The following is a 25,190-nucleotide window of genomic DNA, read 5'->3' as shown; positions in this document are numbered from 1 at the left end:
ACTATACACACGGGCACAACGATGCTGTGTGACAGATATTTCACTCCCAGCTCATGCTCTGCCGCTTGTTTTTACCACCAGCTACTCTGTAGTAGTAGGTGATGATGTACCCATGGGCTGGACAATAATATAAAAGGACTTTGTGACTGTAAACACAGCAGCCTCCTTATGACCACTGAAACCTGCCCCGCCCCCCCAACTCAGGCTAATGTCTTATAGAAACTCATAACTCATGCCTTGAGTCCTCCTTAAAAATCGTCTGTGTCTTTCTCCCAGTCTCCGTGTTGGCTGTTACAAGGAGACTTTACGGGAGGGCCAAGAATGAAGAAAGGCTCTGCACAAAGGCATCTTGGGGCTTGGCCAAACTTGATCTAGTCCTAGCAGCAGCACGGTCCTCTGGAGCAAAACAGCAGCAGAACACAGGGTCTCTGCTCTTGGTCCCCACACAGCATTTCCAACACCATTTTTAGATGCTTAAGTAAGTCACAGCACCAGGCACCATTCAGATGTCATGCGAAACGAAGAGAGCCAAAGCTAGCTGACAAGAATGAACTTTGCAGACGACTGTCCAGCCTGAGGGTCAGCATTTCCTGGTGAGAACAAACAGTCCGACTTCCTCAGAAGTCACCTCAATGTGTCTAAGCTCAGATGGATCTCATTCCTCCTCCAACTGATAAGTATTATTTGCCAGAGAACTACAGGAACATCAAAACAAATTGCACTTTAATGTATAGTTAATGATATATTTCTATTACAGTTTATAGCATATACTCCTGGGTAAATAATACACTGCTGAGATGTTGCTGCCTCTTGTGTCAGCTCTGACATATATTTAAAAGCAACCAGCCTGGCAAAACATTACTGACAAGCCCACAGAGACCAGGAAATTAAAGGTAATAACCACTCATCTGGGCTGAAACTTCATCTCAAATTCATTCCCTTTCTCTCTTCCCATCCACACCTCTATGAAAGCATAAGAATTAGTAGTCTGGACTTCCAGCATAAACTATCTTTTTCTTTCCCTTGTAGATTTACTTTAGATTTTCACAAGTACTTTAAGGCCACGTTTGTGGTTTAATTTGAAAAGACATGGTGCCTGTAGGGATTAGTGAAGTGCCTTGCAAAAGCACAGGACTCAGTCTTGGAGGGGAATAGAAGTCATGAAGACAGTGATAAAACTAGGAACAGAGTACAATGATACTGCAGGTTGCAGCAGCCTTCACAGAAAAATAATTGCTGCTGCTATCAGATGAATGTTCTTATCATCTAGAAAATCACCAACCAGAAATCTCTATTTCGACTTCAAAGCAAATCCAGCACTGTCTCACCACAGGGCACTTATCACATTCATTAATTCACAGGAAAATTTCTTTTAATGTCTTGAATGCATATTTACAGCTTACTTTAAGTTTCTCTTTAATATTATTTTAAAATAAGAGAAAAACACTCAAATATTCAACTCACATAGGTTGGCATACTGTCCTCTGGAAATACCACAAAAAATAGGCTAATGGTCTTTAAGATTCCTGTGACTCGTTTCTCTAATTCGCTGACTCCATAAAACAATGACTGTGGCAATCACTCCAGGCCTTAATGTTTCTAGAAATAATGTATTAGCACTTAATGCATGGTAGTGCCACCAAGTATTGATGAAAAGTGTTACATGCAAGATCAAGTAGCCTCATCAAATGCTAATTACCAAAGTGGGAGCTGAAACAGACTTACCAATTCTAGAGTAAGACTTTTTCTTCCATAATGGTATGTGTGTAAAAAACAAACAAATGTGCATGATAACAGCTGCAGCTGCATAAACAGCAGCATAAATACCCAGTTCCTTCCTGCAAAAACGAGCTAAATTTATATGATTTAGCGTTTACTGAGGGGTTCTTACAACCTGTAAGTATCTGCGCCTGTGGATGAAGGTGAGGCAGAATATTATGCCAGCCTGTTCTAGCACCACATTGGCCCTGATTGTTTTTTGGCTCACAGTAGGCCAAAACTCTAGACTACGTCTTCTGTGAATAGCTCATGGAGCTAGGCAGAGAGCTGGAGAAGGCACGTAAACACATTTTCTGAGCTTCCATTTCCACTATCCTGCAATCTAAGGATGGCTGCAAGTTGGCAAAAAAACCCCCCAAATATTTTTTGTCATTGTCTTCCAAATGTTCATCTAACATTACCATCCATAAAAGCACTGATTATTCTGGTTTGCAGCTTCTCGGTTCCCCCAAATGAGGACTAATTAAGCATCGTGTGGATGAGCGTCATGAGAATTATATTTTATTCAGCCTTGTTTCTCTCTCAGACTAACCCTTTCAGCACTGAGCACCAGTGTCTTGCTCTCTATCATGAGATTTTAAATGGTTTTATAGTAAATAGATTCTTGCAATTCTGGGATCAAAGAACATGAAAAATCAAATGCAGAGAGACAGGAAAGCTTAAAGTGAAAGCCTGACCTCTAAAAGATGTTAATTTAATAACACGTTCATAATTATCCTTTTGATAACTGCACAACAAACTCATTGGGATCCTGTGCAATGCCTCCTGTAGGAAGTCTCCCTCCAGGGAGGTAGTAATGGTAAACAAATAAACAAAAAACCCAAACAAACAAAAAAGGGAAAGTACACACCGCAGTCATTTCTGCTAAAATGTCATGCATGTACACATAGCATGTGCCGGATGGACAGGATTTTGTGGTATAGTGTAAATACCAAGGGAATGCCTTGCTTGCTCTTGAGGCTTCCAAATCAGTAGTTGACTGGCAGGTAGTGTAAAGCCTCAGGATTAGCCCTGTGCAAAAATGATTTCAGTGGCAAAATGTTTTTGGGTTACTACCCTGAGGAGCATCTGGAAAAAAATATTTTGTTTTTGTTTTACAAATTTCATGCACAGTTGAATAACCCTTCTAAAGCACAACCTTCTCTTCCTAGATCCTGTACAAAATTAGGTTTTGTGGTTCTTGAAAAATCTTTCAAAACGTATTTGTGATGAGGCAAATTGTAGGATAAAGAGAAGACACTGTCTCTAAACTGGTAGTTTCTGAAAGGTGATTTTGCTTTGACCTGGATTCTCGGTAGCTTATGTCATCAGTCAATAGACTGAGTCAGCTCATGTGTCTCATTTGCAACAGTTTTGACAAGTAATGTAATATATCCCAATATGCACAGAGTATATTCAAAGACCTATTGGTAGCCAAAAAAAATGCAGCTTACATGCCTGCCCAAAACCCTCTGCTTAAAAAAACTTAACTCCTTCCCACCTACAAAACCCCCAACAGGAGTTCTTTATAAAGTTATTTAAAATAGAGATGCAATGAATAGGCAATGTTTGGAACCAGTTCTAAATAATTTAGAATAGAACTGGGAATGTACAAAGACCATGGAGCAGTTCAGGTTAGACTTCAGCAAAGTCTCTTATGCTGTTTTCATGACATATTTTGAGGTAAATGACAGAAACAAAGGTCGGACTAATATTGCTTCTTTTTTGCCATTTTGACTGGTGCAGCCTCCTGAGATAGCTGCCCTTGGTTTCAGCTGTCTCACTCTCATTAATGGATGTTCAGTCAGTTGTCATTCACAGCCAGCAGCAGAGCAGGTTGGATAGAATTTGGACTCCAGGCCAAAGCTGAAAAATACCTGAATTTCTCTTCTTTTCTCAGGGCCTGTTGTGCACTTGAAAATTCAAGGTTCATTTTTAGTCTCTGGATTTTATGTATAATCTGTATGCTTCTCATGGTCAGCACATTTAGGTTATCAGCCAAGGCTCAAACAGAGTTCTGCTATTACATTTTCTCAGCTAAAATTCAGCACTTCTAAATAACTGATAAGGAGTCACACTTCTAAATGATTTATATAGCGAGACACTTCAAGGAACATTTTTCATTTCAAATACTCTTTGGGACTGGGAGCATGCAAGACATTGTTCTCAGCTTTTCCTCAACATGTGGCCTCTGGTTAGGAGCCTGTACTAACACTCACAGATACAAATGGACTTCTTGTGCATGGTGATGAGTTGTTCAAAACACACATAGAATTTCCTTCTGCGGGGAAGATTCTTTCTTCCTCACTCAGCTGTTATTCTGGTGTGCATAAAGCCACACTTCATTATTCATGAGATGCATTTTCTGTTAAAAACCAGGGGATTTGGAGCAGTACTGACCCATGACCTTTCCAAATAGCAGGGAAGAATAATTCATAAGGGGTGAAAATGGAAGCAAGACGAGCCATCTGAGGCCTAGGCACGATTACTGTCCAGGGGGACCTTCCCTGCTCCCCAGGGAGTCTCAGTTATGAACTGCTCCTCTGCACCAGTAACCTAATTCAGCTTCAGCTCCATCACAGGCCTGCAGCACTACTTACATCTTCAATAAAAATCCATTTTGCCAGCATGATAGGACATTCTGCATGACGGACAGACACTATTACCTTTTAGAGGGAGATCTTATGTTTAATGAGTGATACTCAGCATGCAACAAAAAGCATACAAGAAGTAAACTCGGCTGCAAGCGGAATGAAGATCCCAGCATTGCCTCTTTGAAAATAAATGCTTTGTATCCTGGCTATTGTGGTCTTCCAGTCGCTATTTATCCAGCTGAGGTGGCTTGAAGTTGATTCTTCTACTTTTGAGTACCCCTAGGTTTGCAGTCAATGAAGATGTTTTTTAGACCATCATTCATTTCAAAATGCATCTTGGCTTTTGGGAAACAGCTGAGCTGGTTCTGCTTAAAGAGCAACAAACATGTTATGGAAGGCCTGTAGTCTTCAATTATTAAATTAATGATATGCAGAAGTGCTTTCACAACATGTGATTTCATACTCTGGCCTTCATGTCAGTGCTCAATATGCATAAATCTGTGCCCTCCTGGAGAAGCAGGAGGCTTATAATAGTCTAACAACTCATAAAAACAAAAAACATGTCAGCTCGGCATGAAAATCTGGTTTCAATCCACAAAAATTGACAAAAGCCACAGGAATATAGTACTATGCATGAAATAACTTCTAAGGGGTGGAATATATTCCACATTTACTGAAACATCTAAAATTTGGACCTAAATTTTAAGTTCCTACAGTAAGAAGCCTTCAATGTCTCTGTTTCCTCTCATGTCAGCAGAGAAAAAGCAGGTGCCCCAGATGTAGGCGCCTCAGGTCTACAAGGAAAATGGATGCTTGTTTTAAGAAGAGTGTTTCGCTGGGCACCAGCCGGTTGCCTGAGGTAGGGGACTGGATGCCGTTCAAGAACTCCTGTAATTGAATTCTGCTTGTTCAAAGGACAGGCTATAGGAAAACAGTGTCAAACCTTTTAAAAAGGTAGAACCCCCCCTGCAAGCTAAATACCAATCCTGATATGTACCAGAGAAGCTCATACCTACTAAACTGAACAAAATTCCTTTATTTCTTTTTATGAGGAGATCTGTTAAATAAACAATGATAAAGTGCCTGGAAATTTCAAGGGCATGTTATAAAGATACAATAAACCAAATTTGGATGCTAATGGTGAAAGGAAAGGCATAAATTTGCTAGATAGTCAGCACTGAAACTGTAAATTTGTTGTTTCCCCTATAAGAAATACGCTTTGGCTGACTTTGCTGCTGCAAACCAGCACAGGCTTGAGATGGTTACAGAGAACCACTCAAGGGCTGTGATGATGACTTGCAGGGCAGAGAGGTTCCTCTTCAAGAGAGGAAACAAAAGGTGAGACATATTTCTGCGGCAGAGCTCACCAGCAAGTTTGGCAGCTACACACACAGCCTTCCTACCAACCTGCCCATGCTCTCAGCAACGCCCCTGAGCTCTTCCAAAGCAGCAGTAGAGTCAGTTTACAGGTTGTCAAGATGTCAAACCCCTAACAAGACATACAGGATATTTACCTTAAAAATGGCAAACACATTTTAGAACAAAACGATCTGAAGACAAGATTCTCACTGCCCAGAACGCCTTGATGTAACAGCTCAGGGGCCCTTTGTTTATGCTACTCTGGCTGGCATTCAGCCACATGAATAAAAGAAAAATGCTGAACTGATTTTCTGTCTAAGGCTGCAGCATCATTAATTGTTTCAGAGCATGTCAGGTCTTAGCAGGTGGCAAAGAAGGAACTGGATTTCTGACATTTTTAATTAAAATGTAACCCCTATTATTATGGGATTAATAGATATATAAATATAGCTGCACAGTTTTAATGTATATTTTGTAAGAGGCAAATTCTGGACTCTTTGTAGACCTAACTAAGAAGGTTGAAAGCAGGTGAATTCATGTTGGTAGCTCTTGTGATTTTATTGCTACTCTTACAACAGCGAGGTATTTTTCTGAAGGCTAGTCCTACAGTAAAGAGAATATAGTGAGAACGTCAGATCCGCTTTTTTGTCCCATCAGATCCACACTCCTAGCAAAGTTTGCAAAGGAATATTTTTAAATCCTTCAAACCAGAAAGCAAATAGTAAGGCCCCCAAAAGCAGAGATATGTATTCATACATGCAAATGCCACACTTGGGGTGACTGGGTCCTTGAGCTGCAATAACGCTTTTTGACAGAGGGAAACCTCTTCTCACTAAGATTGATCTGAACCACCAAGACTCTTTTTCCTCTCCCTGGATTTTGGCCAAGACAGTTTTTGGCCAAGCAGTGAAGGAGGCATGTGTTCAGCTGCCTTGTCTGCAAACCTGCTCTACACCCTGAGGCAGAAGAACCACTCCCCAAACCTGTTCCCACCATGGACACACTGGAGTGGCTTCATTATACCCCAGCCCTAGCTGTGCTTCTGACCGTGACACCAATTACATGTCTTCCTATCTGCTGCAAAGGACCCAACCAACTTTCCTTTGGGCTGGATTTTGATAACCGTAACGTGTTACAGAGAACATGGCTCCCTTCCGTCCTCTACCAATTGTGCCCAAATGCCATAATGGTCTGAAAAATGAGTGGGGTTTTGCACACAAGTTGTTCTCTTAAAATGGGGGAGAACAGTCAAGGCACTTTCTGCTTCATGGTCTAATTTTTGTGGTTTACTAGCTTAGAATGAGTCTTCACGTGACTCTAGCAAAGGGTGTGCATGGTTTTTTCCTTGACTAGCACAAGAACAGAAAAGCCACAGTCTGTCACATCTCTGTAAAGTCCAAATGTGTCACTCTGAGTGCCAAAAACCTGGGTGTCATTGACTTGACAAGCTTGGGACCCTCACTCATGTCTAGTGCTTGTGCTGCTTCACAGATGCCCCAGTCCATCTTGGCGCACACGTTGCTTTGTGCGGGGGCCATATCCTCACCTTCATCCTCCTGCTGAGGGCTGAAAGGAGGAGGAAGACCTTACGGCACAGACACCCTGCCTGGAAAAAAAGGCATGTGGAAGAAAATGAGCTAAATTACAGTAGGACCAAGCTGCCTCTCTGGCTCCTTCATGTGGATGGGTGGCAGAGGGAGGTGAGCAGCTGAGGCAGGAGCAGAGGGTGCTGCTCTGCTGTGGCAGCGGCCCCTCGGCACACGTTTTGGGCTAGCCCTGTGGCACACATCGGCATGCACACAGGCACCCTGCCTTCCTCAGTGTCTTTGCAAACCTGCGCTGCAGGGGCCTGGGGGCTCGTGTCATGGGTGGCAGTACAGCACAGCCATCAAGAGTGACTCTGCGGTCTGGGGCACCACACCGGTCCCACAGGGGAGACCCACCAGTGCTGCAAATGGACATAGACAGGCATTCCCGCCCAAGGCAGTCCCTGCAGTCTGCTGCTTGACCCCTTCCTGCGCTGCCCTCTTCCAGCCATCTACACGCGTACCAGTGTGGCCAGTGGCTGTAACATGGATTGCTTTCCGCTCTGTGCCACCGCAGGGGTGGGAAGTGATCCACGTTTGTCCCCGTATGGGGACACGGGTGTGAGAAGCAGGAAGGCACAGCCAGGGAGAGAAAAAGGGCATGAGCGTTTTTTTTCAGCAGAGAAACGATGGGTGGGAAGACCCTGCCATGCTTAGGTTATCTCAGCATTAACAAGCAGCGCAGACCAAGAGGAGCTGGTCTGTAGAGGGAACCCGTGGCTGCTAATCTGCACACCAAATGTGTAGATGACTGAGCAGGAAGGCTGAGGCAGAAGAGGTTTGGGACTATTATTATTCTCCGTTCTCTTCTACGCCTTCAAACTGCAAATTACCACTTGGATTCCCTTATCCACAGAAACAGCAGGCATTTGCAAGGGGTTTCAGTGCGTCCCTGGTGAGTTTGGCTTCTGTTTCTGCCAGGTCCCCAGAAGCAGCCGCTTGGAAGCTTCTTTTGGGACCTGTGGGGACGTCCAGGAGGCTGCTCCTCTGCCCCCTCCTTTGAGAGGGGGGAGGGACTGGGGACTGCACCCTCAGCACATTTGATCGTTTAAAACCTCCTTGGGTGTTTCTGAACAGCAGCTACTCGCTGGGTACAATACTTGTCAAAGTACGGCACATTTGCTCATACTCCAGTGATCTGTAGGGAAATAATTACTCCAAAAATATTTTTTATCCCCAATGTGTGAATTTCATACTGACATTGCTACCCTGCAGGGTAACAGATACGTTCAGGGTAACAGGATCACTCAGAGTTACTCCTTTCTACAACAGAAAGTGATGCAACATAAGCTGCATTACTTCAAACAAATTGTAGGGTTACTTTTTTTTTAAAGGTGTTGCATTACTGTGAGTCAAATTTGGCTTTGTCCTCTGTCTCCTCACACTTGCCCACTGATTAATGCAAGGATGGGAACGACAGATGCCAAGTACTGTCACATCGGGACGACAGCACCATGCAACTGCTTCATGCAAGAGTCAGTCATTTTGAAAGAGGCGAGGCAACGGCACGCTGTCCACCAAGGGTGCCCAAAACTCACCTCCACTCCCCCTTACCTGGGCCGGGGCGCTGGAGGAGAGGTGGGTCAGGTCCCCGATCCTGGCGGCTGCCCGTGGGTCGCTGGAGCTGATGAGGACAGGGGCGCTGATCTCCATGGAGTGCCGGTTGCTGGCAGCCTGGGAGGACTTGTGCGTCATGCTGAGGGCGGTGAAGGAGTGGCGCTTCTTGGCGTTCTTCTTGCCCTCCACCTGCCGCTGGGCCGCCCCGGCTGCCCCAGCCCCAGCCATTGTGGAACACGGCGCCAGACCCGCCGCCGCCGCTGCTGCTGCCACTGCCACCGTCTCTGTCGGCAGCGGCACGTCGCAGCTGGAGGCGGCAGCCGAGCACGTCTTGTCCATCTCGATAAGCTGCTTGGCGGATTCATTCAGCTGTGTGCGGAGGAAAAGGGAAAGGTAAAAAAAGATTAAAAGAAGAGAAGGGGGGACATTAACAGCCTGTCACAGCTTGATGGCACCTGCTGGACCTGCCTGGGCCTTCATCCCCGAAGTACCATGATCCTCTCCTGGTGGCCTACCCCAGCTCCAGCCGCAGCCCCAGCAAGGGGATCACGCTGAGCACCGAAATGTGGCAGCTGCCCCCCGGAGCGGAGGTGGGTCTAGAGTGCTGTGCATGCCTGCAGGGCTTGCTGCAGGGAGGATCTGCCCTGGCAAAGGGGGTGCTCGAGACAGGTCCCAAAACCAGCCTGGTTTCATCATCTGTCCGCCATCTCTCAGTCGGCCAGGCAGGTCCCCAGGAGGCACACTAGCACATTTTGTTTCCCAAAACCTGGCCCAAGGCAAGTGTTACTGTCCAGGTCCAGGGTGATGCCCAATTTGTTTAATTTTCTGAAGCTGGGTGAGTTATTTCCATCTACTTCTTAATGCCAGGAAAATCAAAAGAGAGGCAGAGTAAGCATCCAGGAGAGTTAGGCACTGCAAATTGGTGCACATCAAGCTACGACATTTAAAAAAAGGCGTTCCTGAAAAAAAGAGAACGTTTTTGGGAATGGGAACATGTCCCAGGCTGTGGAGGCAGAGTTGGGGGAAGGAGGCAGGAGCCTCTCCATCAATGCCTTGCTATTTCCAGGTTCATCATAGGCCTATGCTTGACGTTTGCCACACAAGGTTTCAGGCCAGGGGTACGCGTTTCAATCCAGGGGTACAGCTTCCAAATCCTTCCAATTTCATCTCCCTGCCTCCCACCTGACACAGGTTATCCAAACACAGGCGCAAACTGAAGGCATTTTTTCCAGCTGTATCACTTCAACCGAGGAGGAGCATGATGGCCACTGGAAGACTTGCTCAGCATCCAACTTGAAAAACTGGTCTCACCAGTCCTCCGGAAGGGTTTAAAACTTGGCTTACAGCCCACAGGGACAGCAGAGCACCAGGCTAGTTTCAGGCTAGTTTTCGGCCCGCTGTTCCTCATTCAATCCACACTCACAGACAACCTCATGCCTATACATGCCAAAGGCAAGCTGGGTGGGACAACCCTGTCGCTGAAGCCTCTTACCTCCTAGTCGCCATAACTCATACAGGAAAGCTATGCCTGACATAGCTGGAGAGTTTTTAGGCCCAGAGGGGTGCTACAGTCACTGATGATACAAAGTGCACTCTGAAGTCAGCAGTGCTTTCTGCACAGCACTCATTGCCAAGAGATCTTCCCTCGCGGGGTGCTAACAGCTGAGGGAAAGTGCCACATTTTGGCAACAGACCTTTATATTGAACTAGGATGCACCGCAAAATGTTTGCATTTAATGAATAAAAACAACATATGAAAAAGGGGGCCACAGCTAACGTACACGTCCTTTTGCATATGCTGCTATTCTGAGACCCATATAAACCAGAGGTGCAAGTAATACTATTCTGGAGCAAAACCAGGCTATTTTTATTTCTATAACCACTGTATGAATTACAGCAGCATCCAAGAAACTCAGTCGAGGACAAGGTCTTCTCAGGCTCTAAATGAAAAAAAGAATAGTTGTGCTCCAAGCCAAGCCAATTTAGAAACCTTATACAAGTGAAAATAAAAGGGAAAAAGAGAGGGATGGGAAAGATAACAATAGAAGTGTGCAGTTAAACAAATGAGTAGTTGAGTAGCTTTTATAACTCCTAACCACTGTCACCATGCTGTAAATATAAATAAGAAATAGATATTGCCAGCCTTATGGCAGTCCTCCTAAGTTTGAAAGCACTTCTGAGCACTTCCACGAGGACTCATTCTGACTAACAGACAATAAACCCACTAACAGCTAGAAATTTAGGATCAACTTGCAGGATCCTTCGTTCTGTGACAGCTTCCACCAAGTCAACCAAGAGCCTCCAATTAATGATGCTCCACAACTGTCAGAGCTGCTGGGAGTCCTGCAACCATTCAATTAGCAGGCCATTTTCCCAGCTGTACTCTCCAACTTGAGACCATGCTTACAGCCAGCATAGTGCACTGCACCTGCCAATTTTTGCCAATAACAGCTGATCCCATTTCAGATTCTTCAAGAATGTCCATTATTTCCCACTTCATCATGCTCTAAATTGGTACAACCTAATATTTGCCAGCAGGCTCCAAGTTGCAAGGAAACCAGACGGTTCCCCTCCCTTAAGTAGGTGTTACAGCTCCGCTTACCCAATTGATGGAGATAGTCTATCTGAATTACGTGAAATATTACGGAGAAAAGGAGAAATACGTCAAATATGCGTGATTCTTTTCTACAGCAGAGGGTGGGGAAATACTTTGCTAGTCAAAAGCAAGCAGGAAAAGAACATATTTTAACACTTTGACATAAGACAATATAGAGTAAAAAAAAAAAAGAATTTAGAACTTCCTGATTTTACAACAATGCTCCATATGGACAATGAAGTGCTCCAGCTCTTAATATCAAAAGTCTGATTTCTCTTGTAAGAATTAGATTATAAATCCCACTGGCTGGAATCACACTGAAGCTGTTCTTTTTAAAACAACAAGATCCATTACTTCTTTTCAAAGCAAAACCTAGTTAAAAAGGTCAATAAGAGAGCTGGCATCTAAACATGGAGTGATAAAAAATAGCCCTGTATTGATATAAACAAAGTCATTCTTGATATCAGTAGATTAAAGGCAAAAAGAAAACCCCTCCCCAAAACAGTGAAGCTAATGAACTTTTGGGAATGTCAGAGTCTTCCTGAAATACTGGGAAAAAATTATTTTGGTCTGCCAAGATAAAAAATGGTTTATAGCTTTACCACTTTATTTTTGTAGCAAACCGCTTTTAAACAGCTTTGCCCATGGATGCTGGAAAATACTTCCCAAATAGGCTATGAATAGCAGAGAAAAGGTTCTGCTTACTACTTTGTAAAAGTAAATGGTGCTGCCTCTTCACAAAGAACTTTTAGAAAGCCTTTCTAAAACATAAACATGTTTGCAAATTTCTTATTTTAAACTCTGAGTATGTAAACAAGCATTGCTTTCTGGTGTCTGTTGTCTGATCTTCAGGCAGATCTGCTTCCAGAGGAGAAGCTTAATGGAAAGTTCTGACCTACAGTCAGTCTCAGGAATTTGACATTTCTGTAAGGCTGTCGCTCTCACGACAACCCCTTAAACCAGAACTCAGATTTCTTGCTCATTTTCAATCCCTCCTCTAGAAAGAACCTATGTTTGAAATTCTGGTCCTGCTAATCCCAAACTGTAAAATGCCCTTGAGATTGCAGCGGCACTGGTTTTACTCCAAATCCATTCTGTAACAACGGGATGTCCTAGAAAACTTGATATATGATTTAGAGGAATAAAGCTTGGATTTGAAAGCCAAACCAGTCAAACATTCCCAGCAGCCCTGCAATCCTGGGTTTGGGAATGCAAAACCTTGCGAGGGCAAGCATTAGAATAACTGAGGGATGCTACCATGCAAGAGATGGCATGAAACAGTACAGTAAAACTGTTCACAGGGTCTCAGTGACTACTGACAGTGGGTGCTGCACACTGAGATAAGGATGCACCAGCCCCAGTTCATAGAGCTACTGTGCCTATTTCTCAGGAAGGCATTCCCCAGCTGCGAGGAACTGTACTGGAGACAGCTCCAGCTTGTCTGCTTTTGAGACTGAAGGAGGGCGCATGTGGAATATCTTTGTGCACAGAGCCTTGTTCACCTCCAAACAACCTTTTCCCACAAAGGGAGCAGTAATCAAGCTCCGTTCATTAAAAATTTGCTGACTTTGATCAGGGAGCCACGCTGCTCTCCCTGCCACAATGCAAGCTGTCATGACTTTGGCCTCCAGCCAGACAGCCCATGCAACATGAACTAAGGGAGAGGGGTTTTTTTCTTCTTCTGGCTTTTAGATATGACTGTTTTAGATATTCTACTTTGAGACTTTACCATATGGGTGACAAAGGTACAAACATTAAGCTACCTCACTCAGGACTTCTTTACTGCCAAAATTATTTTATTAGTCTCTAGATAAACCTCATTTTTTCTGCAGAATGCATTTTGGTGACCTTCTCTCTCTCTCTCTCTCTCTCTCTCTCTCTCTCTCTCTCTCTCTCTCTCTCTCTCTCTCTCTCACATGCTTGTACACACTCACACTCACACATACACACACCCCACTCACACATACACACACCCCAGTTCACCCCAGTTCCTGATACTTGTGTGTTTAAAAGGGACTACCTGTAAATAGTTTGAACATATTTTTCTGTTAAGGGTGAGGGGATACAGGAGAGAACCTGTCACCTGCACTGGCTACCCATACATGGGACTAAATATGCCCTTTATATCCCAATGTGATTCAATGAACTATATTTTCAATGGGCAGTGTTACGCACCTACTTACACACCCCAGCTGGGATGAAGGGTGAGGAAAAAGCTACTTCTTGTCCAGTGTGGGTCATAATTAATTCTAGTTTTAGTCCGAATAACAAATCATTACTGCGGAACTTATTATTGTGGAACAAGATAGAAGCATGGGAAATTCAGGTCAGATTTAAATAATTAACCTTTACTTCATCTCCCCTGACAAATACGCCAGTGCATTTACTAATCCATGATAGAGGCAAAATTGTTCTAGCCCAGTTTAGACCTCCAAAGGACACCTTGATACACAGTGGTCACCACAGCAGCTCCTGGGTTGTTGCAGTTCACTGATGGTGCTGTCTTCTGTAAGACGGATGACAGCCTTATTCTGCTATTGAATCCTCTTAGCTTTCTACTCATTTAGGTCTGGGTAATGGATTCATTTCTGACTGGTATCTATCTGACCTACCAAACAGAGGACCTCGCTCTGTTTCTGGTTTAGCAACATACTTCAGCATGTACTTGATACTATGCACAGACTGCAGTGTCACTAATGGGACTAAAATGCCATTCTTTCCTGAATAAGGAAGGATTGCTTAAATTCTCAGTGTTACACACGTGCTTAAGTATTTTGTTAAACTGGAGCCAATTTGAACCTGCAAGTACAGTTTATTAAGACTTTCAGGAAAACAATGCTTTACTTGCTACATAAGCCTTTTTTCTGTCTTTATGGAAAGTATTATCTAAAGGATGGTGCTGTTCAAATACAGGTATAAGATCAGAAATGTTACTTTGGGCCCCTTTTAAAGGTGAAAAGTTACAAAACCCCACAAATCAATGCATACCTAATGAAAAAGAACAAATTGGTAAGAAAAAATATCATGTTCAAGGTTTTGGAAAGGAACCACTGAGCAGAGCAGAAAGGAAAATTAAAATTATTAATAAAACTTCTTCACAATGTCTGCCTGAAAGACTGAAAATATTTTCACCTAGGGACTATACTTTTTATACTTTACAGTTCATAAATATTGAGAAGATCATGCACATCCCTATTTTATGCCTTGCAGAAACTTTGGCAACTTGGAGTTCCATAGCTGATTTTGTGATTAAAATAAACAGTCTAAATTTATTACTGCATTTTCACTTCAGAGTAGTTACTTTCAGGAAATATTAAGTTCTTATGCCCTCATTAAATTAGTTTTGCTAGTATTATAATTTATGTTCTGAAGAACAGTGAGGTTATTAAGTAAGTAAGGGCATAACTATACAAAAGTCTCCTGTCTCTGCTAGGTCCCTGAGAGGACTGCATCTGTGAAAGCATTTTCATCCCTGAAAAGCAGTGTTTCAGAAAGCTAAAGCAGCTTTTCCTTACTGTTATCCCTACTGGCAAATGCAGGATACAACCTTTCGTCTACTGTTAGACAAGTAGCAAAAACACCCTTTGACTCAAGTGGGCGTTAGGAGAAAGTACGTAATATACTTCACCTAATACTTTAAATGTTCATTGGGTAAGTTAGTACAGTGGATGCGCAGCAGTTCTGAGGGCTTACTAATGGGATATCAGCAGACAAAGTTGTGCCAAAGGCTCTTCAACCAAATCATATTGAATGCATCTATAATTTTCATCTTGTATATGTTTTGTAAATTCAGATTTTAAAATGTTTAGAGAAAGCCTCCCAAGTTCTCCATGGACAGTTTAAATTCATTGGACAGAAGCTACAAAATCCTTTCTCAATTATTTATTTAGGCATCCTCTTCTAATGAAGAATTATTAGTAAAGCACAGTTTAAGAGAAAAAATTATGGCTAAAACAAAGCATTACTTAACGTTTTTCTGTTAATCTCTAACAATCCGCTATTGCCTTTTCTAATTTATTGCCAGGGAGGGACAAGCAAATGTGGAACAGATTTTCTGCAAGTGGTTTATCCATCATGTAAGATAGATTTCTGAAATCTCACATTGTAATTGAGAGCAGAGGTATTCCATGCACCCCGGAAACACAAGAAGCGCAGTACATGCGCTTGCTTGAACATATTCATGTGGAGCGATAGCTGCAGAAATACTTTGCTAGGACACATCTCAAACTTCAAGTGTCCTGTTCCTCCAGTCATAGGCTGAGGCATACATCTCATTCTCTTTTCCAAAAGGCTGCTAAATATGTTAGCATGTTCTCAAGAAAGGAAGTCCCTAAAACCATGCAGCAGCTAGCCTTCCTAATAAGGGTCATACATATACACAATTATGTACAGTCCGGAAAAAGCAAGCCAATCATTTTTGTCTGCAACATGGTTCCCTGAAAGGCAGCAGTACTTAGCAATCTATTTCCCTGTCTTACAAGATCTTTCTCATTTAGCAGCAATGCCACTTCTAACGCACTGAGAGGCCGAAGGAATGTAGCATATTAGAACAGCATGTGCTTGGACGAGCGTGTCATCATGATCTTGCAGAATGAAAATAAATGATGCGTGCAGCAGAAGTAAACACTAAGCCTTGGGTGGTGAACGGGGAATTTTTTTTTCTTTCCCTTTTTTCCAAACAGTTTTAAGACGGAAAATGGTTCGCAGTGATGGAGAACAAACACATGGCTTGGTGAGTCCCAGAAAAATGTGCAGTCTGCTGCAAAGTCTGCTCAGGAGCAAAGCGCAGTGGGTAACCTTATGGAAACTAATGTCCAAATTGCTGAGAAGAAAATAAAAATAAATGCAATGGCATTAAAAATAGATTAACTTACCAAAAAGTATGCTTTCTGCATCCCTCTTCACTCCCTGAAACAATTCTAGCTATCTAGCCTTCAGCTCCAAGTATGAGGACTATCTTACTCTGATCTGTCATCTCTGAATCTCAGATCTGTTGTGCATCTTCAATGTGCCTGAGGATTTCTTCCTCTTTTCTTCCTATCTGTCCTCTGTGGACACCCTTTTTCATAATGAGATGCTCATGACTGCACCAAAGCTCATTTGAAAGCAAGAAATGTAACCAAATACAGCTTTACTCAACATCAGAAACAGTGGGAGAATCCAGCCTATTTTTACTTATAAATTATTCAGAAAGCTAAATAAAAAGTGCAGTCATGAATTCATAGGCTTGATCCTAATTCCTTTGAAGTCAGTGGCAAAACTCCAGCTGCCTTCAACGGTGGAAGGACTGGTGCCCATCTGGCACCAATTTCAGTACCAGAAGAGTCCCTGTTGGAGCTTGTGAGGAGTTTACTGACAAAACTAGTTTTTTCATCAAAAACGTAAACTCATAGGAACTAAAGTACTTCCCAGGAACATGCTGGTTTTGACAAGATGTCCATCAGGAAACCATTTCTCAGACGACGTTTTTCAGCTAAGACACAGAAATGACCAAGGCTACAGTGGTTTGGGAGTTCACCTGGGTACCTGGGCTCCTGGCTTAAAGTCCCTGCATTGAGGAACAGCCATGAGAGACCCAAAACAACACTGCCTCTTTCCTAGTAGAAAGCCACCAGCTTTCTGGCTATGCTGAGTCTTCCTCACTCTTGTTCTTGTTAGATGGAAATCCTTTATGACTCTCTCTCTGAGTCCAGGTGCCCACCTGCACAATGACAGAAGATGCTGGTGCTGGCAGGAGAAGTGTAAGCAGCCTTACGCCAGGCAGCAGCCTGGACAGGAGACCAAGATGGACTCAGGAGGCTTTCAGAAGCAGTTCAGATGTAGTCCTCATGCCTCACTGATGCCTGGCAGCTGTATGAGCCCTTTACCATTGCTGCCAGTTACTGCAAAGAAGGCAAGCCCTCTGAAGTAGTTTTGTGCTGAAATCTAGAAAGCCCGTCACTTGCAGAAACTTTCACTTTGAGCCAGCTGTACCTCAAAACTTCATCATGGGCTAGGAAAGATACTGCAGTTCCTGGAGCAAAGCTGTGTGGATCACAAGTGATCTCTAAGCAATACCTGCAGAGCTTATGTGCCTTAAAAAGAGCCAAGTTTCGTGTTTTCAGAGTTTTCTGGCAACTTTCTACCTCCTTTCTTAATGTTCCACAAGGCTCCTGGTGCTACTGTTTACTTGGGTAATCAACAATACCCATAAAGTTTTGAATTAACTGAAAATTGACAAGTCAAATACCACCAACTAAGGCAGAGGATTTCTTCAGAGTCAATGCACACATCAAGCCTGGGAGTCTGAAAACAAATGGCTTCCCAACTACAAGTGTGTGACCCCAAGTAATTATAAATGAGATTGTGAACCAGGCAATACCATGCTCCTGTTGTTGTGTGGACCCTTGTCTTCTTGATAGCTGCACTGTGCACACATGCTACCAGACACGACATCATGCCCTTTTGCTCATTCTCTGAGGTTTGTTCCTGGAAATATTGTTCTTAAAAATACTGGTTTTGTAATGTTCAGGGTTGTGTGAAGGAAGCAACAATACCATGTCTTTTTTTAAGGAAAACACTTGCTTCCAACTTAATGTGATAAAGGATAGGGATGAAAGAAACAAAATATAGCTGTTTGCTGAAGTCCTTTCTGAATTTGGTAACAAAAGTGTTCCAGTGGACAATGAGAAAAAGGGTTACATGCACCTCACATCATCAATGCTATCTGCAGAAAGCATGAAGTTGGATAAATCTGTGAAGCTCTTGGAAGCTCTTGGAATCATAGCACAAGGAGCACATGGGAAAGCCAAAGTCATTTTTCAAGTACTGCAAGGCTTTGCCTACACTGAGCAAGCAAGGAGTCTTTGTTGCAGTGATTTACAACTTTGTGTAGAATAAGAAATCTCATGCAATTGGGGAAAATTAAGTTTTATGTGCTGCAACTGAAGATTACCTGTGGGGAATCGTACACAAATAAATGTACTGCTGTCTCTCTCTCTGATAAAGCAGTGAAATGAAGAATGAAAGCAAATGCCAAGAAAATGTTTTGGTTCAATTGCTTGTAAAAGGAGCCAAGGTATACACACTTCTAGCAGACATTAGCGCTAAAGGGTTGTGATGAACAGCCCGTGCCCTGTGTGTACTATATATAGGAAAGAGACATTTTTGACTACAAACTCTTCTGGCTCCTGCTTCCCAGATACAAGACAGAAAAGGACTGCTGGATATGGTACAGGGTATCTGCAGAAGAATAACGTCCCATGGGGTTATATAATTAGATAGTGTGTGCATGGAGCTCCTTCTACAACTGGCTACAAAGCAAGGCTGCTGGTTGTGGTGGAGAGTTGCAGCACCAGCTCCGGGGTCACACTGTGTGTTTCACTGGGAGCAGCCAACATCAAAGGATGTCAGCCACCAGTCATGAAAGCCACTGCATCATCGGAGAGCTGTGTCCAGGCTTTGTGTTCGCTATGTGCCAGTCAGGGTGAAAATATGGGTCAGGACATGGTGTCCTGCTGTTTCACCCAAGCGCCTGATAATTCCCTAGAGGGACAGTTCTGAGATGTTTCTCTGAAATGGGAGATGAACTACCCGTGTTTGGCACAGGCAGCAGCACACCAGGATGCACGGATCGTCTGTGTGACAGGGAGACAGGCCTTCTTACCTATGCACATGGACGAAAGAAAAGGAGTTGTTCTGAGAGAGACATAACTTGCCAGCCTGGGTTTGTGTCTCATAGTTGCCCTATCCTGTGGCTACTACAGTGTAAATTCTGCTTGAAATTACCTGTGCATTTAAAGTGCCTCCTGCCCACACAGACGTGCTGATGCCTGGTACAACAGCACAGCTCTCTTTTTCCCTCAGTGGGAGCACTACTTTGCATCCTTCTTCACTCTATGCAGTGACCAGTTATTTTAAAATAATTTTTACAGGAGGTTGTCTTACCTTGGAGACCTTTATACTTCTGTCATATTTGCTAAAAGGTGGACAACAGATTGGGACAGCATTAGGAAGCAGTGGCTGCTGCACATGGCATAATCATACACATCTCAGTAGTGTAGGAAGCCTGACCAGTAACTGGAGGCTCTGAAAGCCAGTCTGTAAGACATGAAAATGTGTTTTCTGTGCTATATGATGATGTAATTGGGTTCACAACCCTCCCCCCTCATCTTGTGGAAGAAAAATCTGACAAGGCCAAACTGTGACAAATTCCCTCGACTCCGCAAATTCTTGACTGAAAACGGCAGCATTCAGCCTCTCGCTCACGGCATGACTGACTGCCCCTCGCCTAGAGGAACCATTTTCAGCCTTCTTCGGAGATCCAAGATGTTAAAATATGATTGGGTACAAGGCCGAGGTCAGAGTCAGACGTCTCTCCACTGACTTGCCAACAGCTGCAGTCAAGGAGTTCATTGAACTTTCTGGCTATCAAACTAGAAAATGCTATTTGTTCAACTTCCCGAGTTTGATTTCTGGTTTAGGGTAAAGGACACGTACCCAGCATTGTTGAGTCATGCAGCGGAGCAGCTAGTACCCTTCCCTCTCGTATGCTCAAGTAAAGCTGGATTCATGCTCTGGCTTCTGTCAAAGCCTGCTCTGCTGTGGGTGTCACTGCTAGATAAGAGGTGTGCCATTTCTTCAGCGCCAATGAGCTCTGAGCAGATCTCTTAGGATGCGCAGGCACATGTGTCACATTACTGCAATAAAGTATGATGACTGCCGGCATTAGTCACTTTTATGACATCCATATGCAAATGCTGTTTATGTTAGTATGCTACAACTGGAAGGAATTTGGAAAACCACTGCTCTAGGCCATGCTGTTTGAGTTCCGAGATGGCAAAATTAATGGGCTAGCAAAAAATCTGCACAGTAGGAAATCTTTCTGAAACTGCAGAAAACTGTTGGTTTTTTTTTCCTGTTTGTGGAATTACTCAAGCTCAAATATTTTCCTAACACATTCCTTTCTGAAAATGGACTGCCCTGGGTTGCACCTACATTCTGTAGGCAGAGAGACAAGTTGTCCTGAGGAAACTGAATTTTTGCAAACTATGACCACACCATGTGATGCAGTCACACAGAGACATTTGTTAATAATACTTTTATTATTCTTGTCACTAAATGCTGAAGAACTCCTACCATGCATCAGAACTCCATTGTGAGAAGTACTACGTAGACATAGAGCAAGAAGACAGCTCTTGGCCCAAAGAAAGTACAATTTAAGATGAGGACAAGAGGCAATATATAGATATAGACAAGATATACAATGAGACAGTCCTATCAGCAAGATGGACAGAGGATTTTGCACACCATAAATCTTCTGTAGGCATTACAGCCGAGAACTATTTTAGAGAGGAGTCTGGAGGAGCAATGCTGATGCAGCTGTCCAGATGTTTTTGAAGCATTTGTCACAACAGTGAAGAACAGAGCACTATGGAAGAAAATGAGAATTTGAAAAAACTGACAAAGTGATTGGCATCGCTGGCTGATCAAAGACAGAGATTGATCTTTCAGTAGAAAGATGACAGGGAGAGAGAGAAATGAGTAATCACAAGTTTGCAAGTAAGGGCAAGTTGTATGTGCTCTACAGGGTAGAAAAGGGCTTCAGAGAGAAAGAAAGAAGTGGCAGCCGATGAGCACTGTGGATGGTTGTGCATGAGGCAGGTCTGCATTTGTTAAGAATGCAAAAAAGGATGTAGCCATAACCAGGATACGAGATGAGGAGAATTTGATCTTTGTCAATGCTCAGCAATGGGGTTGCCCAAAGACTAGGTAGGACTGACAGCCACATGGATGAATGGAGCCAGGATGTGATTCCCATCAACAATGTCTTTATTACTTGCCATGAATGCACATTTAACCAATGACCAAATGGGAATAGTAACATGCACCACTCCGACCGTGTACTGCACCAAACCTCAGGTATGCGTTGAGTGAAAGTTGCTCTATGCAAAAGCAGACTGATGTGTGGCTGGATTGATGTGGAGCTGCCTTTACTATGACCTTAAACTCAGCCCTTGGGAGTGCTCTTGTGCCACCAGGGACCTCTGTACAATAAAACCTAGGTTGTACCACCTCTAGGTGGTGTATCTCTATAGCTCTCCTTCCACCCCAATAAATCATACATTGAGTGAGAGGAAAAACAGGCCACCAAATCAATACAACCACACTTCTCTCTCCTGAGCAATGCACCTATGGAAGGAAAAGGCTTTGACTGGGAATGAGCATGCCTCTCTAAGTATTAGGCTGGAGCAAGCAGAGAAGATGTTGAGAGCATTATTTCTGCCCTCAAAGGGAAGACACACAGTCCTTCCTCCCAGGCTAGGAAAATAAAAGAAAAAGGATATGAGGAAAACATGCCTGTAAATTCCTTACTCTGCTGCTGACATAGAAGCAGATCAGAGAAAAAGGATCAAGGAGATGACCATCAAGAAACATGCCAGTGAGCTTTACTTTCCCCACCAACAGCAAGGTGGCCAGGGCTTGAACCAGGAGTGCTCTCCCGCCTTCTGCAAGGTTGCTTCCTTCTCAAGAAACAGTAACACAAAGCAGAGCTGCCTCTTCCCTCAGTGCCCTCCCCTTAGCCACAGGGCAAGAGGAGAATACCTCCAGCATGACTCCACCACTGCCTGAATGCTCTGGTGCCTCTCCTGCTTTCTCCCAAGGTTTCCAGAAAAGTTCTGTTACGGAAAAATTCTATTATGGAAACCTCTCTCATGAAATTTCCTGTCAATTTGATTCAATTGTGTCTAAACAGATTGGAAGACTTCAAAGTCAGATTTAGAGCAGGACATACCCTCCAGCCTTACTTAAGCCAAGGCTAATATTATTAACTTCTTTTATGGAGTACCTAGTGCTGCTTGGTCATAAAATTATAACTTAATAAAATAATTAGATAAATTGAGGGACAACCAGGAGGTAGAGGATGTTGCTTGCACAAAGCCCCATGTTCCACACCTCATCATTTTGACCTGATGGCTTAGGGCACAGTTCAATGGCAGCATTGCCTGCAGAGTATCTGTGGGAGAGGGTTGCTGCCCCGGTCATGTTTTCCTGCAGTGAGCATGAGATGCCACATGCCCTCCTTTCCCATTGCCCCACTTTCTGCCCTGTATCAGCACGGATGTTCATGTGGCTATGCAGTAAATGGGACGATGGAACAGATATGACTGGAAAGCAAAAAAGCAACGACAACTTAAATGAGTAGCTTTCAACAGGGTGAGCTCCCTGATCCATCTCAGCATGCAGCCACATGTCTGGTAGTCCTGGAAGACGGAAGGCAGAAGGAAAGTGTTGTTACAGACAAGGCAAAAGCAGGACAATCCCTTTGGCAGCAGCCCTTGCTTTTGTCAGATTGAAATAACACCAGTATCACACCCAAAAATGGTGCAGCAGAACATAAAATAAACAATGGCTGGTCTACTTTGTAAAGGAACAAAGTAAGCAAAAACAAGGACTTGTATGTAATTTCTTCTACAGGACAGACTAAACACAAAGGGGTGAGCCTTCAAGAATCCTGTGTGTTCTAGAGAAAACCTGGAAAAGATGGAGATCCTCAAATGAATTCCAACTATCTCCCGTTTTCTGATTTTTGTTTTTAATTTGCTTGTACTGATGTAGTACATCAGTCTTCTAGTCTTTTGAACTTGGTTTTGTCAATGTTCAGCTCTAACACCTAACAAAATGTTAGGGGATTTGAGACTTAAGCATCTGGTTTTGGCATAGTTAATGACATTTTTAGGCTAAAAATCAACTTCACATGTTATTTGAAGCATGTGTTCAGCACACACATGCACTCCCGGGTCTCTTTGTGCCAAGAATAAAGACAGTTTGACCATTCCAGGAGCTGCCACAATAAGACGTAAGGAAAGCGGTAAAAACTGTTCATAGCTTCATCCTATCAGGAAACTATTATTCTTGAAACTACTCCTCTTTGAAAGCTTAAAGGATCAAGCTTAACCACATTTTGTGACTCTTCACCGTGGCAGTATAGTATTTATGTAACATGCTATCTTCCGAAAACAGAGACCAGAGGGGGCTCTAACAGGCACCCCCTGGCAAATCATTTACGGTGTCACTGACATCAACTTGTCCATCCTGTCCCTCTGATGGAGGTCATCCCACATACCGCAGGCACATCAAAGGATAGCATGTGCTTCCACCTCCTCCAGGTCCTTTCACAGGCTGAGATTTTAATACTGGACTCACTTTTCTTTGGCACTTTCAGCACCAGTGCTGTGGCTGACACATGGAAACATTTTGCCCTCTACTCAGAGGGCTGTGGCCACCAGCAAAGGGGCAGAGAAGACAACCAGTTTGCCAGGGTCATCTCCCAAAACCCTTGCACCCTCCCTCCGTGGCTACATTTGGATTGAAGATCTCCACTCAGGGTTTTATGGCACCAGAAAAGCTCCCCAAGAAGGAAGCTAATTAAGATGTGTAACATACAGTAACAAGGACACTGGGAAACAAAATGAAGAATGCCTGTGTGAGAAATAATGAAATCCTCTGGGATTTTATTTTTAATTAACTGCTAGACAAATAGTATATCTGTTGACATACAGCTTCTTAATATACATTCATGCATTAGCTCTAGGTAAGTAAGACTGAAAGATACTTTCTTTTCAAAAGGAAAAAGATCCCAGGAATTCAGCAGTGCTGAAGCAATCTTTAGAAGCTGTCAGAGGTGATCAATGGCTGGAAAAGACAAAAGCCCTGTTCTCGTGCCTCCTCTAGAGAAAGCGGATTACTGATGATGTGCTCTAGAGCCCCCCCAGGGCCCTGGGATAGCTGGTACGCTCAATGGGGAATGCTAATTTCTAGCCCTCGGAAACCTGCGCTGCTGCTCAAACATTTCACTCCAATGGTTGTGTGCTATGAGGTTGCTGAGCACCTCTGGGAAGTCCAAATTGTTTGTTGTCAATCACACAGGCAATTTACTAACCTAAAGTAATGTGATATCTATTTAGTTGGTCCTTCTGAGTAGATACAAGGCCAAAGGGACTGATGCTTTGCCTGAGGTATCTTTCTACTTGAAACATTGCAGGACCACATGAACATCTACCTTTTTTTGTTTGTGGAAGAGACTTCCTCAACACCCATGGGAGGCCTCAGCTATCCCCAGAGCAGAATAAGGTAGTAATGGGTAGTAAAGAGTGCACCTAAGCCTCCTCAAGATTTGCTGTACATGTGTCTAAGCATTGCCAAAAGCTTATTCGTTCAGGGCACCCTGTTCCTTCTGAAAGACACAGAAGTTTTAAGGTTCCCTAGCAAAATCAGAACAAACATTGACAGGTATATGACAGACAGGTACTTTTGGAAATTGATAAATATTGCCTATAGCATCAAAGAACTGACTTGAATGTAGATACTCTTTGCTGGTGAAATGGCATGTTTTATGTGCAATGAGCATTGTGGGCCCTTCTCTTTCACACCGTGCAGAGCACACGCTCACAGCCTGAGCAACCACAGAAGATGAGGAGTAGTTCTCCCTCCCTTAGGCTGGAGGTGGCAGCCCTGCCTTCGCCTCCTAATTGATGAAGAGAAACAGACTCTTCTACAAGTAGGCTCATCTGACGTGTTTTACATGTCCCATTAAGCAGCAATGCCTATTTCTCTCCCTACGAGCACCTGGCTGTCTCTCTTGATGGTAAAGGGGAATCCAGACAACTAGCTCAGATGTAAAGATCTATCTGCCATTGGTCGGATGAACCGTCCCTAGACACCTGCAAGGTCTCGCAAAGTATTTGGAAGAGTACTTCC

The 25,190-nt window shown here is 43.5% G+C and overlaps 1 protein-coding gene across 2 annotated transcripts in view; it reads right to left on the bottom strand.

The window, feature by feature from the left end:
• SH3RF3 (SH3 domain containing ring finger 3) overlaps positions 1-25,190 on the bottom strand; it is a 256,892-nt gene that overhangs the window by 53,371 nt on the left and 178,331 nt on the right. For both annotated transcript variants that reach the window (XM_075525148.1, XM_075525140.1), the window contains exon 4: positions 8,852-9,223. In XM_075525148.1, coding sequence (XP_075381263.1) covers positions 8,852-9,223 — 372 coding nt within the window. The remainder of the gene's footprint in view (positions 1-8,851; positions 9,224-25,190) is intronic.

This window comes from Mycteria americana, chromosome 1, assembly GCF_035582795.1.
Source record: "Mycteria americana isolate JAX WOST 10 ecotype Jacksonville Zoo and Gardens chromosome 1, USCA_MyAme_1.0, whole genome shotgun sequence".
Classification (NCBI taxonomy): Eukaryota; Metazoa; Chordata; class Aves; order Ciconiiformes; family Ciconiidae; genus Mycteria; species Mycteria americana.
Note: the sequence above shows the minus strand (reverse complement) of the source record. Positions and strands in the feature narration are given on the sequence as shown.